This window comes from Entelurus aequoreus, linkage group LG10, assembly GCF_033978785.1.
Source record: "Entelurus aequoreus isolate RoL-2023_Sb linkage group LG10, RoL_Eaeq_v1.1, whole genome shotgun sequence".
Classification (NCBI taxonomy): domain Eukaryota; kingdom Metazoa; phylum Chordata; class Actinopteri; order Syngnathiformes; family Syngnathidae; genus Entelurus; species Entelurus aequoreus.
The window spans coordinates 439,100-460,594 of record NC_084740.1 but is presented as its reverse complement, the minus strand read 5'-3'; the positions used below and the strand labels follow the sequence as shown (position 1 = coordinate 460,594).

The window sequence follows — 21,495 nt, the reverse complement described above, 5'->3', positions numbered from 1 at the left end:
AAGTCTTAAATTTGTTCTTGTAAACATACCTACAATACTTTGAGCTAAACTCCACACAGGTTCCTCTGTTGCTGTCAACACACTGCCTCCAGTATCTGGATACAGGACACTACTTCCTGTGGCGCGGTCGGAATGATCTCTTTGGGTTATATTGGTTTTGGTCATCTCTGCGTTTTTTCTGTCGAATGACTCGCCACCTCTTGGGAATGTTCTGAAAGGGTACATGGCGTGTAAGGCTATTTCCAAGCAACATAGGTTGCTATAAGATCTAACCATGAGACAATTTCAGCCACTAAGAATGCTGAAGAAAGTAATTTAAAGAAAAGGCTTCTCTGAGTTTTGCACTCACCTGTCAATAGTTAGAGAAGATAGCTTTTTGTCTCCCTCTTGTGTCCATAGACTGGAATGAGACAAAACTTGAGACACGTCGCACTTGGGCTGCTGGGAGATCCCATTAGAATGGAACGGTAGGGCGGACACCATGGCTTCATTTTTTTGACCCCTCAAGTTGGACTGGTTGGAGCTTCCACTCGAACTCTGCCAGGGGCTCTTTCTCGGGGCTGGGACGACCCCCAGTGAACCCACCCGAGAGTCCAAGGCTACACCACTGCTGCCTGACTGGCTGGTGTTATGTTTTGATACAAATGTCCTCCTTTTGGGCACAGGTTTGTACCCTGCAAAGGAGCCATCTGATGTGGTGGAGGTGTCCGAGGTCTGACTGCTCCCACCTGGTTGTCGATACTTCAGGGAGGAGGAGGACTCTGCGGGGTCAGTAAAATACCATATTGGTAAACTTATACTTTACTACCACTTTACTCCAACTGGTTGCCGCCTGCCAAATCTGGTCCTTAAATGTCATCAAACCAGCCTGCATTTTCACTTCAAACTTTGAAGAGACAAACGCTTTTGCAGCAATTCCTAAAGAGAACAGAAAACTGAGCCATATAAAAAGATCTTTGACTAGCATACTTGGCAGGTAAAGTCTAAAACAAGTTGTCATATATAAGATCCTTGATAAGCATTATTGTAGAACCTTAAAAACAGAAAAGTCCTTATGTTATGTATAGGATCTTTGACTACGTTTACACTGCAGGCCAAAGTAGACCAAGTCCGATTTTTTCGAAATTCGATTTTTCCGAAATTAGTTTTTTTCTAAATTCGATTTAGATTACAAGTAAAAAGTGATCTTTATTACATTCCAGTATAAATGCGCACAGACCTCAATGTGGCCCAAAAGTCACTTTAATGCGCAGTTCTATAAAGTGAAACCAAATTAAGTTGACCCTATTCCGCAAATGAACAAAGAATTTGCTACTACTACTACAACATAAAATACATGTCGCAGCATCTTAAAAATTAGTTTTTTATGTGAAAATAAATAGTGTAATATAAATATTTAAGTCTGTTAAGTAAAGGAAACACTGACATCAGCGTGGGTCTACATTTGCATTAGCTTTAACTCACTTATGTAAACAACTGACGCAATGTACGTAACATAACATGTAAGTAAATATGCCACAACGTAAACATCATTTGTAGTCCTTCAACAATCGTAATTAAAGTATATATATATATATATATATATATATATATATATATATATATATATATATATATATATATATATATATATATATATATATATATATATATATATATATATATATATACACACTACCGTTCAAAAGTTAGGGTTCACCCAAACAATTTTGTGTTTGAGCCTTCAATTCTAAGAACAAGAATAGACTGTCGAGTTTCAGATGAAAGTTCTCTTTTTCTGGCCATTTTGAGCGTTTAATTGACCCCACAAATGTGATGCTCCAGAAACTCAATCTGCTCAAAGGAAGGTCAGTTTTGTAGCTTCTGTAACGAGCTAAACTGTTTTCAGATGTGTGAACATGATTGCACAAGGGTTTTCTAATCATCAATTAGCCTTCTGAGCCAATGAGCAAACTCATTGTACCATTAGAACACTGTTGCTGAAAATGGGCCTCTATACACCTATGTAGATATTGCACCAAAAACCAGACATTTGCAGCTAGAATAGTCATTTACCACATTAGCAATGTATAGACTGTATTTCTTTAAAGTTAAGACTAGTTTAAAGTTATCTTCGTTGAAAAGTACAGTGCTTTTCCTTCAAAAATAAGGACATTTCAATGTGACCCCAAACTTTTGAACGGTAGTGTATATATATATATATATATATATATATATATATATATATATATATATATATATATATATATATATATATATATATATATATATATATTCAGGGGCCAGAGGCTTCAAGAGGAGTACCAAAAGCAGCTCTTATATATATATATATATATATATATATATATATATATATATATATATATATATATATATATATATATATATATATATATGTGTGTATATATATATATATATATATATATATATATGTGTGTATATATATATATATATATATATATATGTGTGTATATATATATATATATATATATATATATATATGTGTGTATATATATATATATATATATATGTGTGTATATATATATATATATATATATATATATATATATATGTGTGTATATATATATATATATATATATATATATATATATATATATATACACACATATATATATATATATATATATATATATATATATGCGCATTTATATATATATATATATATATATATATATATATATATATATATATATATATATATATATATATATATATATATATATATATATATATATATATATATATATATATATATATAAAAAGTAGACAACAATTAATGACCAATAAATGCATTCACATACATGTATATGTATCTATGTATATATAAATAAATATATACTATATATACAGTACAGGCCAAATGTTTGGACACACCTTCTCCTCATTCAATGCTTTTTCTTTATTTTCATGACTATTTACATTGTAGATTGTCACTGAAGGCATCAAAACTATGAATGAACACATGTGGAGTTATGTACTTAAAAAAAAGGGGAAATAACGGAAAACATGTTTTGTATTCTAGTTTTTTCAAAATAGCCACCCTTGCTCTGACTACTGCTTTGCACACTCATGGCATTCTCTCGATGAGCTTCAAGCACACCTGTGAAGTTAAAACCCTTTCAGGTGACAACCTCTTGAAGCTCATCAAGAGAATGCCAAGAGTGTGCGAAAAAGTAAACAGAGCAAAGGGTGGCTATTTTGAAGAAATTAGAATATAAAACGTGTTTTCTGTTATTTCATTCTTAAGTACATAACTCCACATGTGTTCATTCATAGTTTTGATGCCTTCATTGACAATCTACAAAGTAAATAGTCATGAAAATAAAGAAAACGCACATTTGAAAAGATCTGGTTTCGAACTACCTACTGATGTGGCAATAAAATCAGATTTGGGGTGCAGTGTAAACGGGGCCTTTAACCGGCCTTATTGCTATAGATCTTCACTAACAGCAGAGGAATTCTCTTATATTAAGGATGTTTGATGAGTGGTATAGCGGTAGGTCCTTAAAAATCACAGACAACTCCTGTCATAGAGGTCTTTAACTAGTGTTAACATAGAGCTTCATCGTCATCCACTTTTTTGCTTAAGTCATGACTATCATTTGGTGATGTAAAAGTTTTAGGACAGATTGTACGTAAAATAAGAACAATAGTAAAGGACGAAGTCTAGTCCCCAGTTGAACAGCACTGTTACAGTGTGTGTATACAATTTTTGCTGAGCCTTACCGGTCTCGGACTCTTGACTCTTTGAGCAGACCTGAGCATTTTCAGCGGGCATGGCCACATTACGGGAAGCTCTGTTGAAAGGGTTGTGTCTTGTCTTGGAGATAATCAAAACAAAAATTAAGAAATGACATACACCTAAAAATGTGCTTATTATTGTATGATAAAAAATGCGTACAATTCTTGGCGACCACCCTGCTGATTTGAGATCCTCTTTCTCTGCATTACTGCTAGGAAATATGAGACATTTTACATGAGAAAAGGTGGATTTCAAGTACTACTGTTTGTTTCTGGCATGTAAGAAGTAATAGCCACATAAAAGAATACCAACACCAGTGTTTTCCTTTCGTTTCCTCATCTTACAATGTTTTTCATGAGAATTAAAGGCCTACTGAAACCCACTACTACCGACCACACAGTCTGATAGTTTATATATCAATGATGAAATCTTAACATTGCAACACATGCCAATACGGGTTAACTTATAAAGTGCAATTTTAAATTTCCCGCTAAACTTCTGGTTGAAAACGTCTTCGTATGATGACGTATGCGAGTGACGGAAGTATTGGTACACCTTTGAATCCAATACAAAAAAGCTCTGTTTTCATCTCAAAATTCCACAGTATTCTGGACATCTGTGTTGGTGAATGTTTTGCAATTTGTTTAATGAACAATGAAGACTGCAAAGAAGAAAGTTGTAGGTGGGATCGGTGTATTAGCGGCTTGCTGTAGCAACACAACCACGAGGACTTACTTGGATTGCAGACGTGCTAGCCGACGCTAGCCGCCGACCGCACGGGTGATCGGGTGAAGTCCTTCGTCCTTCCGTCGATCGCTGGAACGCAGGTGAGCACAGGTGTTGATGAGCAGATGAGGGCTGGCTGGCGTAGGTGGAGCGCTAATGTTTTTATCATAGCTCTGTGAGGTCCCGTTGCTAAGTTAGCTTCAATGACGTCGTTAGCAACAACATTGTTAATCTTCGCCAAGCTGGAAAGCATTAACCGTGTATTTACATGTCCAGGGTTTAATAGTATTGTTGATTTTCTGTCTATCCTTCCAGTCAGGGGTTTATTTATTTTGTTTGTATCTGCATTCAAGCACGATGCTATAACGTTAGCTCCGTAGCTAAAGAGCTTCGCCGATGTATTGTCATGGAGATAAAAGTCACTGTGAATGTCCATTTCGCGTTCTCGACTCTCATTTTCAAGAGGATATAGTATCCGAGGTGGTTTAAAATACAAATCCGTGACCCACAATAGAAAAAGGAGAAAGTGTGGAATCCAATGAACCCTTGTACCTAAGTTACGGTCAGAGCAAAAAAAGATACGCCCTGCACCGCACTATAGTCCTTCATTCTCACTTTCCTCATCCACAAATCTTTCATCCTCGCTCAAATTAATGGGGTAATCGTCGCTTTCTCGGTCCGAATCTCTCTCGCTGCTGGTGTAAACAATGGGGAAATGTGAGCAGCACTCCAGCTTGTGACGTCACGCTACTTCCGGTAGGGGCAAGGCTTTTTTTTATCAGCGACCAAAATTTGCGAACTTTATCGTCGTTGTTCTCTACTAAATCCTTTCAGCAAAAATATGGCAATGTCGCGAAATGATCAAGTATGACACATAGAATGGATCTGCTATCCCCGTTTAAATGAAAAAAATTCATTTCAGTAGGCCGTTAACTGCAAGTACTTCAGTGCAAAGATAAACAGAACTGAAAAACAGCACACTTTAAGTCATTTCCGCATGCACGTGAAATGCATGGTTGGAGAGTATTTGCACAGGGAAAGAAAACCCAATATTGACTGTGTTAAAAGAGCATGTTGAATTGTCTTGAACATTTTGACTACTGAACAAGAAGTCAGCTTTCCTTCCAACAAATTCCTAAATTAGTCTAAGATATTTATGTAATTGTCCGATCATAAAACAATCCACAAAACATTGGGACATGATTTTGCCGTTCATGGAATTCCATGTCAGAAAAAGCCTCAACCGTGTCAGAGAGGTCACTTCGCATGCAGAGCAATTACCAAGTGACGTTCTACGGAGTTAAACATTTCAGCCCAACATGATCCACAAGGAGCAATGACAGACGCCAAGCTGTCGCTACCGGGTTTATGAAATTAACATATTCCCTGTCGGCACCGCCTTTGTTTACACAAGTCCCAAGACAGCACACACACACTTAACACACCAACACACCCACAGGTGGTGTGGGAGAAGCTTCCAGCTGAGCAAACGTTGTCTACGTGTTTTGTTTTTCTGCTATCCTTTTCAGAGATCCTGTATGCTCCCAAACAACCGCTGAGTGCAAAGACAGGGACTCTTCACGAGGGCGTGGAGGATTTCGCTCTTCCGTGTATTTTGTATAAAATACAGAGCAGCATTTGTGGAAAATTGGTCACCTCGCGTCCTACCAGACTTGGAAGTAATTTGTGTCAGTCTTCGTCTTTATTCTGGTCAAATAAAATGAAAAATTGTTTTGTATTATTCCAACTTTTTTAAATAATATCATGACTTTGTTCATGCAACTTTTTGTACATGTATAGTATTAAAACATTAAGTTATACCTGTTACTACAATTTTTTTTAATTTTAATTGTGTAGAATTGCAAAATTATTGCAATATTCGTACGTTATTCTAACATTTCTTCTTCTTTTAAAGCAATAAATGTATTATTGTAAAATTATCATTTTCTTCCTGTTAGATTTGTGTTGTATAAAATATAGCATTGTTTTATTCATACGAGTAGAATTTCAAGATGATACAAATCCGACTTTATTTTCCTAAATTGAGTTTTTTATAATTTTACATTTTTCTTTTTTCTTGTAAAAATAACAATTTCATATGCTTTTGTTGTTGTAGAATTTCAACAATATTCTTGTAAAATGATGCCCGTTATTCTCACACTTGTGTGAATTCTCATAATGTCAAAACATTTTGTGTAAAACTATCACTTTTTTCCTGTAATATAATTGTGTTGCATATTTGCAAATAGTTTTTCCCTCATAAAATTATGATTTTCAGATGATAAAATTACAAATTTATTTTCCTGTTGTATATTTTGTCACGTAAAATTGCAATTTCATCCCTGTTTAATAATACTTTTTACTTTTGGAATGATTGAGCCCTTTAGTTTCAAAATGACTGATTCTCGTTGTCTGTATGCTGGAAGCGTCATGTAAAACAGCACATGAGACAGTGATACATAAGAATACATTGTAATTCATAAAGTTATGTAAAATAAAGTCTACTTTAGCTCCTTTGGCTGGGATGCATCCAAACGTCTGAAAGGTTTTGGTGGAGCCGCCAAGTCAGAACTTTGACTGCTGGGCGCTTTTGGTCTTTCAGCTCTTAAAAATCCCTCTGCAACAAAATGAAGTGAGTATTACTTTATAATTGCAATTTTCTGTTGACTACAATGTGCTAAACACACACACACACAAACACACACACACACACACCTAAATCTCCCCGCTGCTTCATGGAGGCCAGGATGATTTCAGAGCCATGGATCTTGTCCCTGTGTCTTTGAGACTTGGCCTTGTAGAACCATTCGCCTGTCAGATACTTCAGTTTGGAGTCTGACGACGGTGAATCTCCACTTAGGATACTCTCCAGATTCCTGAAGGATGCGCGCAAATACTGTTAATATGGCAAACAACTAGAAACACTGCTTGTATGATAGTCATTTTATTTTTCTCACGTCTTTTTGTCAAATACAATTTATTTCTGACGAAATCACGATTTATTCTATAACAAATCAAATACAATTTTATATTATTATAATTTTTTTATTGCAGCACTACTGTCACTAAATTACATATCCTTGTCATAAAATGGCAGTTTTCTTTTTTTATAATATAACAACTTTATTCATGCAAGTTTATAAAATGTATCAAATCTTATAACATTTTGATTTTGAGCTGGCAAAATTCTGATTTGTATTTTTGTAATAAGCATAGAACTTTACTAGCACACATGAAACACTTGAGATGGCACACAGTTTATCAATCAAGGTCTTAGATTTAGCCTAAGGCAGACCTGGGCAAATTAAGGTCCGGGGGCCACATGCGTCCCCCATTGAGCTTTTCAATCTGGCCCGCCGGACATTCCCAAAAATTTTTTTTAGATATTTAAGATGGAAATATCACATCACATGAAAACATTATGATGTGCAGTGATGTTTTCAAATGACCGTAAGTCTTGAACTATACAAAGTATTTCAATGGTTGAACTATGCACTTTTGCATGGTATACTAGTTACTATGGTCATCTAATTAGTTACTATGGTTATCTAATTAGTTACTATGGTCATCTAATTAGTTACTATGGTCATCTAATTAGTTACTATGGTAATCTAAGTCACAGCAGCTCAGACGAGGTACCAAGCAGTGTGGGTGGGGAGCGTTTCCACAGAGTGTTTCCAGAGCAGCCAGCCTGAAATGTGGGTCTCAGGGTCAGACGCGGAAGGAGATTTTTACAACAAAGTTCTAAAGCTTAGTGATATATCAGATATATCAGATTGTAGGTGGGTTTATTTTTTTACCCTTCGCGTTCATATTTTGCTGTGTTTGTTGCATTTTTGTAGCGTTTAGCTTGATTGTAAAATATGTGGATGGAGAGGCGGTGTGACGTTCATATGTTGTCAATATTCAGTGTTTTATCATTCATAGTTAATATTGTAAATCCCACATTCTTTATTTTCATGTACATTATGGGTGTCTCATTCAGTAAAAAAACATAAAATTCCATTCCGTTTTTAAGGCCGTCTGTCATAATGTTTTCAACATTCAATCAGACATTATTGTGAGGTTTTGCATTAGTGTTCCTAAAAATCGGATATACTGGCCCACAGACACATTTTTTTCTCTAAATCTGGCCCTTCGAGTCAAAATAATTGCCCAGGCCTGGCCTAAGGAGTACCACTAGAATGATAATGTGTAGGTAATCATTTAAACAGAATACTACATAAATAGAGTAATCCTGATCCGATTTTTTTTTTGGCCTCAAATCCGATCCGGTTTCGAATCCCGATTCGATACTTTGACAATGAATTATAGAACTGAAAATGTTGTATATCAAGTAACTAAACACAATAACACATTTTTAAAAGGCTTACCTTGTTAAATTAAGAGTTTGGCAGCATTGTTGTAAAGATGATATATTCCATTTCTGGTATTGAATATTACATACCACTTTTTTAACAAAATAAAGTGCACAGTAACTAAACAAAAGAAAAAAATTAGATCATTTGGGTTTTGCACTTAGAAGCTTCCTGTATCCACAGACTTACTCTCTGAGTTTGCAAACAAAAAATAAAACAACCAAAATAAAGATTTTGTAATAACAAGAACAAGATAAAGGTAAATATCGATGTCATTACTTTAGTATCATTTATACACTGATACCATACTAGGTTAAAGTACCAATGATTGTCACACACAAACACACGAGGTGTGGCGAAATTGTTCTCTGCATTTGACCCATCACCCTTGATCACCCCCTGGGAGGTGAGGGGAGCAGTGAGCAGCAGCGGTGGCCGGCCGTGCCCGGGAATCATTTTTGGAGATTTAAACCCCAATTCCAACCCTTTACCGATAGTATCGACATCTGGATCGATCACCCCTACTTGCTTCCTATGTTGTCCTGCTCAGTCTCTGTGTGTATAGCATGCATAGTCATTCCTTGGGGCGGTATAGCTCGGTTGGTAGAGCGGCCGTGCCAGCAACTTGAGGGTTGCAGGTTCGATCCCCGCTTCCGCCATCCTAGTCACTGCCGTTGTGTCCTTGGGCAAGACACTTTACCCACCTGCTCCCAGTGCCACCCACACTGGTTTGAATGTAACTTAGATATTGGGTTTCACTATGTAAAGCGCTTTGAGTCACTTGAGAAAAAGCGCTATATAAATGTAATTCACTTCACTTCACTTCACTTGCCCTTCAGTCCTTCAGTGATCATTTTTAATACTAATTTCAATATCCATGTGTTCTGTTTCCTGCATGATGGTGCACCTCCACTCAGAGCAAGACCACTCAGGATGTAGTCAAGAATGGTACAGTGCTTTGACTGCGGGTGCTTCCAGATGGTCTCGTGATTATTTGGCAGCCGGAAGGAAGTGTTGGTGATGACCAGCTCATTTTCAGCACATCGGCCAAGGAGAAGGAGCCTGTTAGTGTTGCAGGGTCCAAGGCCCAGCTTGTTAGGGACGGTGTGGCTTCAGGGTTCCTAGTTCGGTTCTCAGTTTCCCCCTTCCTTGTCACGTCTGTTGTGTCCTTGAAGTGTGTGAATGCGTGTGTGAATAGGTGAATGTGGAAATAGTGTCAAAGCTCCTTTGAGAACCTTCAAGGTAGAAAAGTGCTAAACAAGTATAACCAATTTACCATTTACCATTTAAGGAAAGCTGAGGAGCTTGGCTGATCTAGGTCAGGGCAGCGTAGAAAGACTCCCTGGTGTCATCGTCAGAGTTAAGGTTTGGTACATAGACGGAAAGCAGTGTCAGGTGGTTGCAGTCCATAGGACGAGGTTTAACGATTCATGATAGGTGTCCTTATCACAAAGCCAATGCTGTGGATCCCCTGCTCTCTATCAGCATCTCAGAAGAAGGTATAGTTGACACCAGCTTCAAAGAGACGTTCCTCTGTGGCAAGTCTTCGATGAGGGCGACAATGTCAATGTTGATGCAGTGCAGCTCCTGACTCATGAGAGCAGCGCATTGGCGTGGTCTCCCTGTGTCTGTGTTGTCATGGTCCATGAGGCTCCTAACATCCTATGCCCTCACCGTGAAAATGTTCAGTTTTAGTCTTCTTCTTGGACTGTTTTGACCGCATGGGTAGGACTCCAATGGTTTTCCCACCTATTTCTAGGGGTCTCTTCACTCGGAGACCCTAAGTAGTCAGCTCAGTGGAACTACAATGTCACCACGTCTTTGTGGGTAGAATGTCTGGCTCCAGACTAGAGACTTCAAGCTGACCAAGCCTGTCCCTGTCATCCAGAGGACTTTTTCTCGAGGGTACGGAAAGTAAGGCTTGTTGGTACTGCCACGATGAGCCTTTGCGTGAATTTATTTACTGTGGATCACAGGTTGCGAGCCTGAGAGCCAGACACTTTGGGCAACCACCTTCTCCAACGGGTTCATTAAAGGTGCCTCTGGAGACATGCTGGTTCTTGTTGGGGGGCTAACAGTGAGCTGTTTGACTGAGATTCCATAATTTTTGTTGTATATACAGTATCCCAAACTTTGAACCTTGCTCTTTATTAATGTTGCGGTGAATTGATTGATTTTTTCGGGTTTACGAGCTTCACATGGCGGCAACAAATTTGGCCTCGCCACATTAGACCGAAGAAATTGACGCAAGGTCACGTTAGACCAATGAAATTGTTCACTTCAAATCAAACACACTCACACAATCATTCAGTCAGACATTTAGCGTGTTGTGGACTCACTCTCATCTTGGAAAAGACACGGCAAAATGCCCCTGACCCGCTGAAAGCTGAACTCGATCACCCTGGCTATCGATACCCGCCCCCGTTAAGGCCTGCCTCCGCTGGATATTTGTTGTCCTATTCAAGCATCTGTAGCAACGCAAGCTGTACTCCTCATTCAAGGGAACGGCCGCCTCACGGAATGGAAATCCACCACGATCAACATAGATGAAAGTCCGGACCACCGCGAGGAAGGTAAAGGCACAAGCCCAGAGATGACTGCCTCAAGACCGGAGCGAAAATCAGGCCGAAGAATTGCTGTCATGATCCGTTGCCCGCATCATGTTTTGTTTAGTTAAAGACTCCCTTAGTTCTGTTTCAACACCCCTAGGTTTGTGTTTTCTTGGTTGCCATGGGTGCTAATTATTTTCACCTGCTCGCAATGCTCACCTGCTCCCAAGCACTAATTAGAGAGCTATTTATTCCTGCTTTTCGCCACACTCAGTCTGGCTGTCTTGTTTGTGCTATGCAACAAGTTACGTTGGTATACTCTTTGATTCCTGGTTCTATGCTTAGCTTTGCCATTAGCTTTTTCCTTAGCTTCCCGTGCAATCGGCCCGCTTTTCTTGTGTTTGTTTGCATTTTCCTGCATGTTTCTATTATGGATTGATTTATGGAAAATAAATCATTTTCCTACCTGTACACTGCCTCCGGAGTTCCGTCTGCATCTTGGGGAAACGATCCACGCATTAACATGCGACCCCGATGTGACAATTGCTCGATACAGCAACCTAGAGTCCCCTAAACTCTAACACCTAAGAAGGCGGCCCCAGTGTGAAGTAGTAGGAGGATGACGACAAAGACCACACTCTACAGTAGGCTGTAAGTGTGTTACATACACCGTCTTTTTTAAAATTTTAGATAAACAAAAGTGCTTCTACTCATAGACATCTTATAAGTAGACGCAGCATCGAGCGCTACTGCCTACTGGCGCTGACGAAACGCGGGGCCGCCATCTTGGAGTGGTGAGCCGCTCCACTCAGTGCAATTCATATGGCAGGAGCAATGAACTGTCAGCGCATTTAATTCATGTTATCTCACTGAATACCACTGATTCTCACGAGTTTTTTTGTCATACGTGTAGCTATGATAAAGGACACATGTTTTGGCGTGTTTTATTATTCATAGTTTGCTTAACAGTAATAGAATATTTTTATATGCTATAAGTGACTAGACGTCCGAGATCAAAACCGGGAATATAATCCCAGAGAAGGGGGAAAAAACGGTCAGCTATTTTTAAGTTGAAGAAACAATATGATTATGTTATATATACATGCGTATATCCTACATAAACAATGTATGAATACATTAGATATCTATATATCTTATGGACTGTATCTCTGTTGCTGCAGCAGCAGAGAGTTTATTCTGTGTTGACACTTTGTATTGATGTTTTGTATTACATTCTTCCCTTAAATGATCATGTTTACAGTGATTGTTTTATATGTATTTTGTATGTATGTCGCTTTGGATAAAAGCATCTGCCAAATACTTAACCATACACATATATACATACCTGAAAGTCTTCATATCAGCTAAAACCACCAATCCGTTTCACTGGATTCAGAATAAAACCAAATTTTGTGTTACCCAACAATGTTAGTATTTGAATATTGTTACCTGAAAACTTATTCCTGGTTACAATTATACTGTTAAGAAAGTATTGTCTTATACTTTGCCTAAAATGAGAATGCATCATAATCAGTGGCTGCTGGTGAATTTTGTTTTAGGTGTCACAATCATTTATTTCAACTATGTTATTCAAGTATGACATTTTTAAATTTAATTAATTTCATTGACAAGCAATTCCATTATGTTCATACTTTTGTTTGCAAGCGGCTACAATTTCAGTACTATTGAAGATCTTTGCTCCTTCTCAACTTTGTGGTAATATTCTTTTCACAAAATACAACCAATAGTACGTTAAGGTTAAATCTTACTTGTGAAAAGTAATCCCCTGATTCCTATATTCAACAGTCCGCTCATTTGAGCAGGAAAACGCTGAACACCAGCCCGGCATCTTTGTTTTCTACCTGTCAACTGTCAGTTTAGGCTGCTCGCCGGCTCCTCATCACCACTTCAAGATGGCGGCCCAATTTCTCGCGTCACAGCAGCCGTTGCTGCGTCTACTTATAAGATGTCCATGCTTCTACTGGCCCATGTAAATATTTCATGTTTCAATGTGTACACCTACGGCCAATGTACGTACAAAAACAAATTAGTCCAAAAATGAGGTGGTTGCAAGCACTTTAGAGCCGGAATACCAGTACAGTTGAGGTCCACTTGAAATTACACCAGTTGTCCAAAGTCACAAAGTTATTCTTGCAAAAGTATATATTTTGCCGTATAATAAAAACATTACTCGCACACCAATACGACTTAAAGGGACCGAGTTAAACCCTCCCGAGGGTCCACTTTATCCTCAGTAAACAGGCAGTCCAGAACAACACCTGACACCCGTTTAAAGCGCACTAATCTGCACTGAAACATGATGCTACAAACAAGCAGCAGCAACAAGTTCTGCACTGTTGCTTGAAATCAGAGTGTTATTGTCAACAAGCCATCAAATATGTTTGTTTTTCAGCGCAATACTAACAGTGATTGAAGGTCACGGTGGAGTAGGAATCTGCACATGATGCCGCTAAAGAGGGTGGCAAACATTTCCATCAAGTTCAAAATCAAATCAACAAAAGACTCGTCATGTGATTTGAGACGACGCTCGCGGACACAGCGGCCTTTGAGTGAACGAGTCGACCAAACGCCTCCACTTAACTCCTGATGAGAAGCACATTGTTTCTTCACATTCTTACACCGACTAACGTGGCTCTTCTTTGAAGGCTTTAAAGCCTTCCAATAGTTGATCTTTGACCCCATTTGGAATGACAGTGTGATTGTAATCATCCAAGTCCGATTAACAGCAAAGTGGACAGCTGTCAACGTTGTTGCTCGGCGAGCGAAGAGAGTCGACGACAGGTAAGCAAGAGGAACGTCGAGTACACTGCAAAGAGTCAGTGTTCAAAAACAAGAAAAAACCCCACAAAAATTAGGGGTATTTTAATTGAACTAAGCAAAATTATCTGCCAATAGAACAAGAAAATTCGGCTTGTCAAGACTTTCCAAAACAAGTAAAATTAGCTACCTCAATGAACCCAAAAATGCCTTAAAATGATTAAATTCTCACTAATAAAAAGTGTACTTTTCTTGGTAGAAAAAAAAAATTCACCTTTTTTCTCAATATGTTAAAACATATTCTTAAATTAAGCTCCTGTAGAACTTTGTAGTGTCTGGCCTGGTTCTGTAGGCTGTCAGTACTTTCAGTCCCTACACTGCAAAAAGTCAGTGTTCAAAAACAAGAAAAAAATAAATAAAAAATGAGGGGTATTTTACTTGAACTAAGCGAAATTATCTGCCAATAGAACAAGAACATTTGGCTTGTCAAGACTTTCCAAAACAAATGAAATTAGCTAACCTCAATGAACCCCAAAATACCTTAAAATAAGTATATTCTCACTAATAACAAGTGCACTTTTCTTGGTAGAAAAAAAAAATAGACCTTTTTGCTCAATATGTTGAAAAATATTCTTAAATAAGTAAACGCTAGTGCCATTATCTTGACATAATGATATGCATCATGATTTTTTTTTTCATGCTTAAAGTAAGAAATGATTACTTTAAAAAAGTAGTTTTATACTTGTGAGTGTTGATGACACAGCTTTGCAACACTTGATATTCTAGTTTCAAGCATGTTTTACTCAATATAGGTAATCAAATCTCAGCAACAAGCGGTAATATCTTACTGAGATAATTTAGGACCAAAACCCTTAAAACAAGTAAAACACTCTAACATCAAATCTGCTTAGTGAGAATAATTATCTTATCAGGCAGAAAATAAGCAAATATCACCCTTATTTGAGATATTTAATCTTACTTAGATTTCAGTTTTTGCAGTGTACCTGTCACACCGCGGTGAGGGATGTCTTGTCCTTGGTTTTTTGTGTTTTGTGAATTTCATGTTTTAGTTTGAAAATTAACTCTCCTCTCGTTTCAGGTCACTTGCCCTTCCTTATGTGTCATCAGTCTGACGTCATCCCTGATTGTTTCCCCATTACCCCCATGTGTCTTATAAGCCCACTCCACCCTTTGTTCTGTGCCAGAATGTCTCGTGCATCTCCAGCATCATACCCAAGCCTTGTCTCGTCTTGTTATCCAGATCCTGAATTTCCAAGTTGTAGTGATGGGTTGATGAGGCGTCATGAAGCGTTTCGACACATTGCAAAACTGTATTGATACTGTGTCGATACTGTGTCACTAAATACTGACATCTGCTGGACATTAAAAATCCCTACAGGCAACCTATGGACCGACTCAACTGAAAACTGATTTTATGACCTAGTATATACAATAATATAAACCAAGTCATTGTATTTCATTTAGGATTATTTCATATCTTCATTTAAATAAAAATATATTTTTATATTTTTTAGATACAGTCAATAAATAATGTGAACATGTATCATAACATGGAAATCTAAGAGAACGTGTTGTGAATGAGGATGCTTGTGGACTGGGATTTTTTTAATTTATTTTTTTTACACATTTTTATTACAAAAAAAACTTTTTTTTTTTAGACGATTTATTTTCTTAGTTATTATTTCTCCGGCTGTAGAAAAGACCCGCTCACAGGGCACAGAGGAGGCGTCAGTGCGACACAGTTCGCGTATCGGTCACGTGACCGAAACAGCTCATGGTCGGTCACGTGACCTTCTAAAAGCGGTACGCGCACCGACAAAGGGTTTTGCTCTATGAGCTCGACGCATGCGCCGATGCATCGGTGTTGCCGGACCCATCACTACCAAGTTGGTATTTTGAGTTTTCCTTTTCTCCTCTTAAGCAGAGTGAATTTTTGTTTAAGTTTTGAAGTCGCAGTGGTGAGTTCAGTTTACTTTTACCGTCTCTTCTTTTCCTCATTTTTGAGTGACCTTTTGTTGATTATTTCTCTAGATAACAATCAGTGTAGGAGCTTTACAGCCCATTGTTTTTCCCTCCTTTTTGGAGCGTGTTTTGTTATTTAAATTTCATAGTTACATTCCTCGCTCGTGTAGTTAGAGATAGATATTTTTGTTTCCTCCTTCTGGAGTGATTTTTGGTTTGTTCACATTCCGCCTATTTGTTTAAGTATAGCCGTTGTTGTATTGCCCTGACTCAAGAGGTGAAAAGTGAACTTTTCAAAATAAAAGCCTGCCGGATTATTCCCCACCACCGCATCTGAGTCCTATTTCTGACCCAGGCCTGACAGTACCTGCGGCTGAGGCAAGCGTTCGGCACATTTTTTTTTGTTTGTTTGTTAATTTTTGTTTGATCGTATTTTTATCACGATATTTAATTTCTTTTCTTTTTTTAAACACAGCAGTGATATTTTGACAATTAATGTTTAGAAACACAAATTTCAGCGTCTTCGCAGACATTTCACATGCCTGGTATGAAAATAATACAATAGAATGTACAACTCGATTGGATTTCTACAGAATGTCCTTCCAGCTACTTCTCTGTCAGCAGCTTTTCCATATTTTTATGGATACATGTCCCCCGTTTAGATATTATTTTAACATTCTTGGCTGGAATTCTCTGCGTCAGTATGGTGCAGGCTAGCAGTGATACGCTCAAATTGCTTCATCGAGTTGGCACAACGCTCTGTCATGTTTTTGATGATTTAACCACTAGGTCACCTACTCGGTGGCATAGTGGTTAGAGTGTCCGCCCTGAGATCGGTAGGTTGTGAGTTTAAACCCCGGCCGAGTCATAACAAAGACTATAAAAAATGGGACCCATTACCTCCCTGCTTGGCACTCAGCGTCAAGGGTTGGAATTGGGGGTTAAATCACCAAAAATGATTCCCGGGCTGCTGCCCACTGCTCCCCTCACCTCCCAGGGGGTGATCAAGGGTGATGGGTCAAATGCAGAGAATAATTTCACCACCCCTAGTGTGTGTGTGACAATCATTGGTACTTTTAACTTTTTTGATGATCAATCCACTTCTTCTCATCAGCACTGTCCTTCACACTCACTTTCTTCTTTACCATGGTTGAAAAACAAAGTTATGTCAATTTCTAGCTATGAGGTAATGCTTTGGATCTTACGGGGTTCACTGTGACATTTGCTATGCCAACTAATGGCAGAGATGCTTGTAACTCAAGCGTAACAGTTAGCAGAGCGACAGCTCTTATCTTAAAACACTATTAAGTTGGGGCACTCTTAAGTTGAGGTACCACTGTAATTCCAAAAGAATAACAGTCCAAAATACCGTATTTTTCGGACTATAAGGCACTCTTAAAATCTTTTCATTTTCTCAAAACTCGACAGTGCGCCTTATAACCCGGTGGTGCGCCTAATGCAGTGTTTTTCAACCAGTAGTGTGCCGTGAGATATTGCCTGGTGTGCCGTGGAAAATTATGCAACTTCACCTATTTTTGCAAATCAATAATTATAATCTGCAAATAATGTGCCGTTGCTCAGTGTCTCTGCTGCGTAAAACTCGGCAGAGTAACCATGTAATACTCCATGTCAGTAGGTGGAAACAGGTAAACATTGGTTTGTAAAAGTCAGAACGTGTCGGGTGAGAAGAGGATGGTTTGTTGTGATCCCAATATGCAGACCACAGCGGGAGACAGTGTGCAGGTAGAAAGGTATGTAATGCTTAAACTAAAAATGAACAAAAGGGAAAGAAAAAGGCATGACGCATAAGGATGGCTTTGCAAAACAAAAGTAAAACTGAACTGGCTACAACGTAAACAAAAACAGAATGCTGGACGACAGCAAAGACTTACAGCGTGGGGAGCAGAGACGACGTCCGCAAGTACATGACATGACAATCAACAATGTCTCGACAAAGAAAGATGGCATCCGCACAACTTAAATAGTCTTGCTTGCTAACACAAAGCAGGTGCGGGCAATAGCACTCAAAGGAAGGCGTGAAGCTACTACAGGAAATCACCAACAAAATAGGAAGGGCCATCAAAATAACAGCGCAAGACAAGAACTAAAGCGAAACACCAACAAACTCAAAATAAGGCACGACAACCTGGGGGAGTTTCATTTTAAACGTTTTCTGCTAGTGGCGTGCCTCCGTATTTTTTTTTATGAAAAAAATGTGCCTTGGCTCAAAAAAGGTTGAAAAACACCGGCGTAATGTACGGAATATTTTTTATTTTTTTACTGACCTTGAAGCTATTTTATTTGGTACATGGTGAAATGATAAGTGTGACCAGTAGATGGCAGTCACACATAAGAGATACGTGTAGACTGCAATATGACTCATGTAAACATAACAAAATTGTATATATTCCGTTGGAAATATAGAACATTACACACGGTACTCAAAAAAATCTATCAAAATGTTTTAGTATGACTTTGGTAAGCTATGAAGCCGCACCGCTTGATGGATTGTACTGTGCTTCAACATAGGAGTATTATTATGGTGTGTGTATAAGGTAGGACATATTATCTGGCATTTTGTTTGGCAATATTATGCAAAAGCAACTTTTCCTACCTTCTGGTATCTGCTGATCTGTATTTGGGATCTGCATAAGTCCTAAAAATTTGCGTGCATCCACCCTTGTAGTCCGTGTCGACACCGTAGTGGATAATCTTCTTCTTTTTCTCTATCTTCTTGTTATGTGACATTCATCCTCCACTGTTGCCATTTCTAATATAAAGTAGTGTAAAGTTCTTACTTTTATATGTCAGTAAACTCGCCATGAAAGCGCTAAAACATACCGGTGTAGTGAGTTTTATTATTCACCCAAGGAACTTCAGTTGTTAGAGAGTTCCGGTCGAACGTTTTTTCAGGGGACACATCTCCGGCCTTGTTGTTGTTGTACTATTGAGCCACGGATGAGGAGATGCTGCTCCGTTACTAATTGAAGTAAAGTCTTAATGTCATTAAAACAGTTAGCTCCATCTTTTGACACTTTTTCCACTCCCATCCTTGCACGCTACACCGCTACAACAAAGATGATGGGGAGAAGACGCCGTCGAAGGTGAGCCACGTAAATAAGACCGCCCACAAAACGGCGCATCCTGAAGCGACTGTGAGAAAGCGACTTGAAGATGATCTGTAAAACATCATCTATGCAACATTTTGACCAAAGAACCACCATTACATGTTATGTAGACCAGTGTTTTGCAACCACTGTGCCGTCGCACACCAGTGTGCCGTGAGATACCGTCTGGTGTGCCATGGGAGATTATCTAATTTCACCTTTTTGGGTTAAAAATATTTTTTGCAAACCAGTAATTATAGTCTGCAAATGATGTGTTGTTGTTAAGTGTCTGTACTGTCTAGAGTTCGGCAGAGTAACCGTGTAATAACTGCTTTGTAGATGTCAGAAACAGCGAGAGGCAGCATGCAGGTAAAAAGGTATATAATGCTTAAACCAAAAATAAACAAAAGGTGAGTGCCCCTAAAAAAAGGCATTGAAGTTTAGGGAAGGCTATGCTGAAGGAAATTAAAACTGAACTGGCTGCAAAGTATACAAAAACAGAATGCTGGACGACAGCAAAGACTTACTGTGGAGCAAAGGCGGCGTCCACAAAGTACATCCGAACATGACATGACAATCAACAATGTCCCCACAAAGAAGGATAAAAACAACTGAAATATTCTTGATTGCTAAAACAAAGTAGATGCGGGAAATATCACTCAAAGGAAGACATGGAACTGCTACAGGAAAATACCAAAAAAAGAGAAAAAGCCACCAACATAGGAGCGCAAGACAAGAACTAAAACACTACACACAGGAAAACAACAAAAAACTCAAAATAAGTCCTGGTGTGTTGAGACAGGTGGTGACAGTACACCTACTTTGAGACAAGAGCTATATTGATGCATGCTTGGTTATGCTTTAAAGTCATATCCAACAATTGCGACAACGACTTTTTACTGTCAACTGAGTTTCGTTTTTTAGTGATTTCTGCTGGTGGTGTGCCTCTGGATTTTTTCAACGCAAAAAATGTGCCTTGGCTCAAACAAGGTTGAAAAACACTGATGTACACCACAAAGAAGTCTTTTACATTTAGAAAAAATAAATAAAAATATGACTCCTTTAATGCACCTTTTATACACCTGACTAGACCCGCTCATTGGCAGTGCGCCTTATTATCCGGTGCGCCCTCAAATACTTTGTCAGAGTTAAAATGTGCCTGTGGTTTGGACGGTGCAGGTGTACCTAATGCTGTGGCCAGGATGCTTTGACACCTACCTGATTGGCACTTGAAGCTAATATTTGACATTCTTGAGTCACTGCTAAGAGGCGGTGTCGTGTTCAAATATTTGCTGACTAAAAATGTGCACTCGTGACCAGGTAGAAGGTGTGTCATCTCCTCTAAATACCATCGACCACGACATCCCCTCGGACGTGGTCGTTAATTGAGTTCATGTCTTATTCTCTGCCGCCGAGTTGTTATTTGTGTTGTTCTATAAGGAACAGACATGTGGTCTCACAACAACATCTTCTTGTATGTTTCTGTCCTACCGGACTCTCTGCTCCTCTGCCTTCTTCAGTTGGGTGTCCCTCCTCAGCACCGTCATGATGACGCCCTGCTCCTCCTCCGTCAGATAGCTCAGGTCGATCATGGTCACCCTTCTTCTACTTCCCGGCGTGGGCAGATGTGCAAAATAAACCTGGGGTCGTGGGGGCGGGGCGGGGAGGGGTCACCGCAACTCACTGGTGTTCCCTCCTGGAGAAGCAAAGAGCAACACATGTAGTTTCTGCATGGTCCAAAATTGCCTCAATAATCCCTTTTAAGATTTTTTGTGGTGTGCCACAGGTGTCACTCTCAAGGCCACTTCAATGTATTATGACCTGCAAAAACCTGGAAATAATGTAATGTTTTCTCTCTTACCAAAAAAAAAAATACATCTACTGCATGCAATTGCATATTGTAAACCAGACCTGGGCAAATTAAAGCCTGGGGGACACATGTGGCCCGTTAAGCTTTTCAACCTGGCCCGCCGGACATTCCCAAATATTTTTTGGGGATATTTAAGATGGAAAGTGTAGCTGCCATTATGATGTGCATTGATGTTTTCTAATGACCGTAAGTCTTCAACTATACTAAGCATTTCAATGGTTGGAATCTGCACTTTTACATGATATACTAGTTAATATGGTAATCTAATTAGTTACTATGGCAATCTAATTAGTTACTATGGTAATCTAAGTCACTGCAGCTCAGACGAGGCACCAAGCAGTGTGGGTGGGGAGCGTTTCCA

At 38.7% G+C, this 21,495-nt stretch overlaps 1 protein-coding gene across 2 annotated transcripts in view; it reads right to left on the bottom strand.

Moving 5' to 3' along the window:
* Positions 1–20,872, bottom strand: part of LOC133659252 (synaptotagmin-like protein 2) — a 40,898-nt gene extending 20,026 nt beyond the window's left edge. Inside the window, exons 1-7 of one of the 2 annotated variants that reach the window (XM_062061982.1) lie at positions 20,756–20,872; positions 7,205–7,365; positions 6,995–7,106; positions 3,923–3,974; positions 3,748–3,841; positions 350–761; positions 30–211 (exon numbers count right to left, since the gene is read on the bottom strand). In XM_062061982.1, the coding sequence (XP_061917966.1) occupies positions 30–211; positions 350–761; positions 3,748–3,841; positions 3,923–3,974; positions 6,995–7,106; positions 7,205–7,365; positions 20,756–20,856 (1,114 nt within the window). In that variant the 5' untranslated portion in view covers positions 20,857–20,872. The remainder of the gene's footprint in view (positions 1–29; positions 212–349; positions 762–3,747; positions 3,842–3,922; positions 3,975–6,994; positions 7,107–7,204; positions 7,366–20,755) is intronic. The other variant, XM_062061983.1, reaches the window with a different exon arrangement.
* Positions 20,873–21,495: the final 623 nt, after the last annotated feature.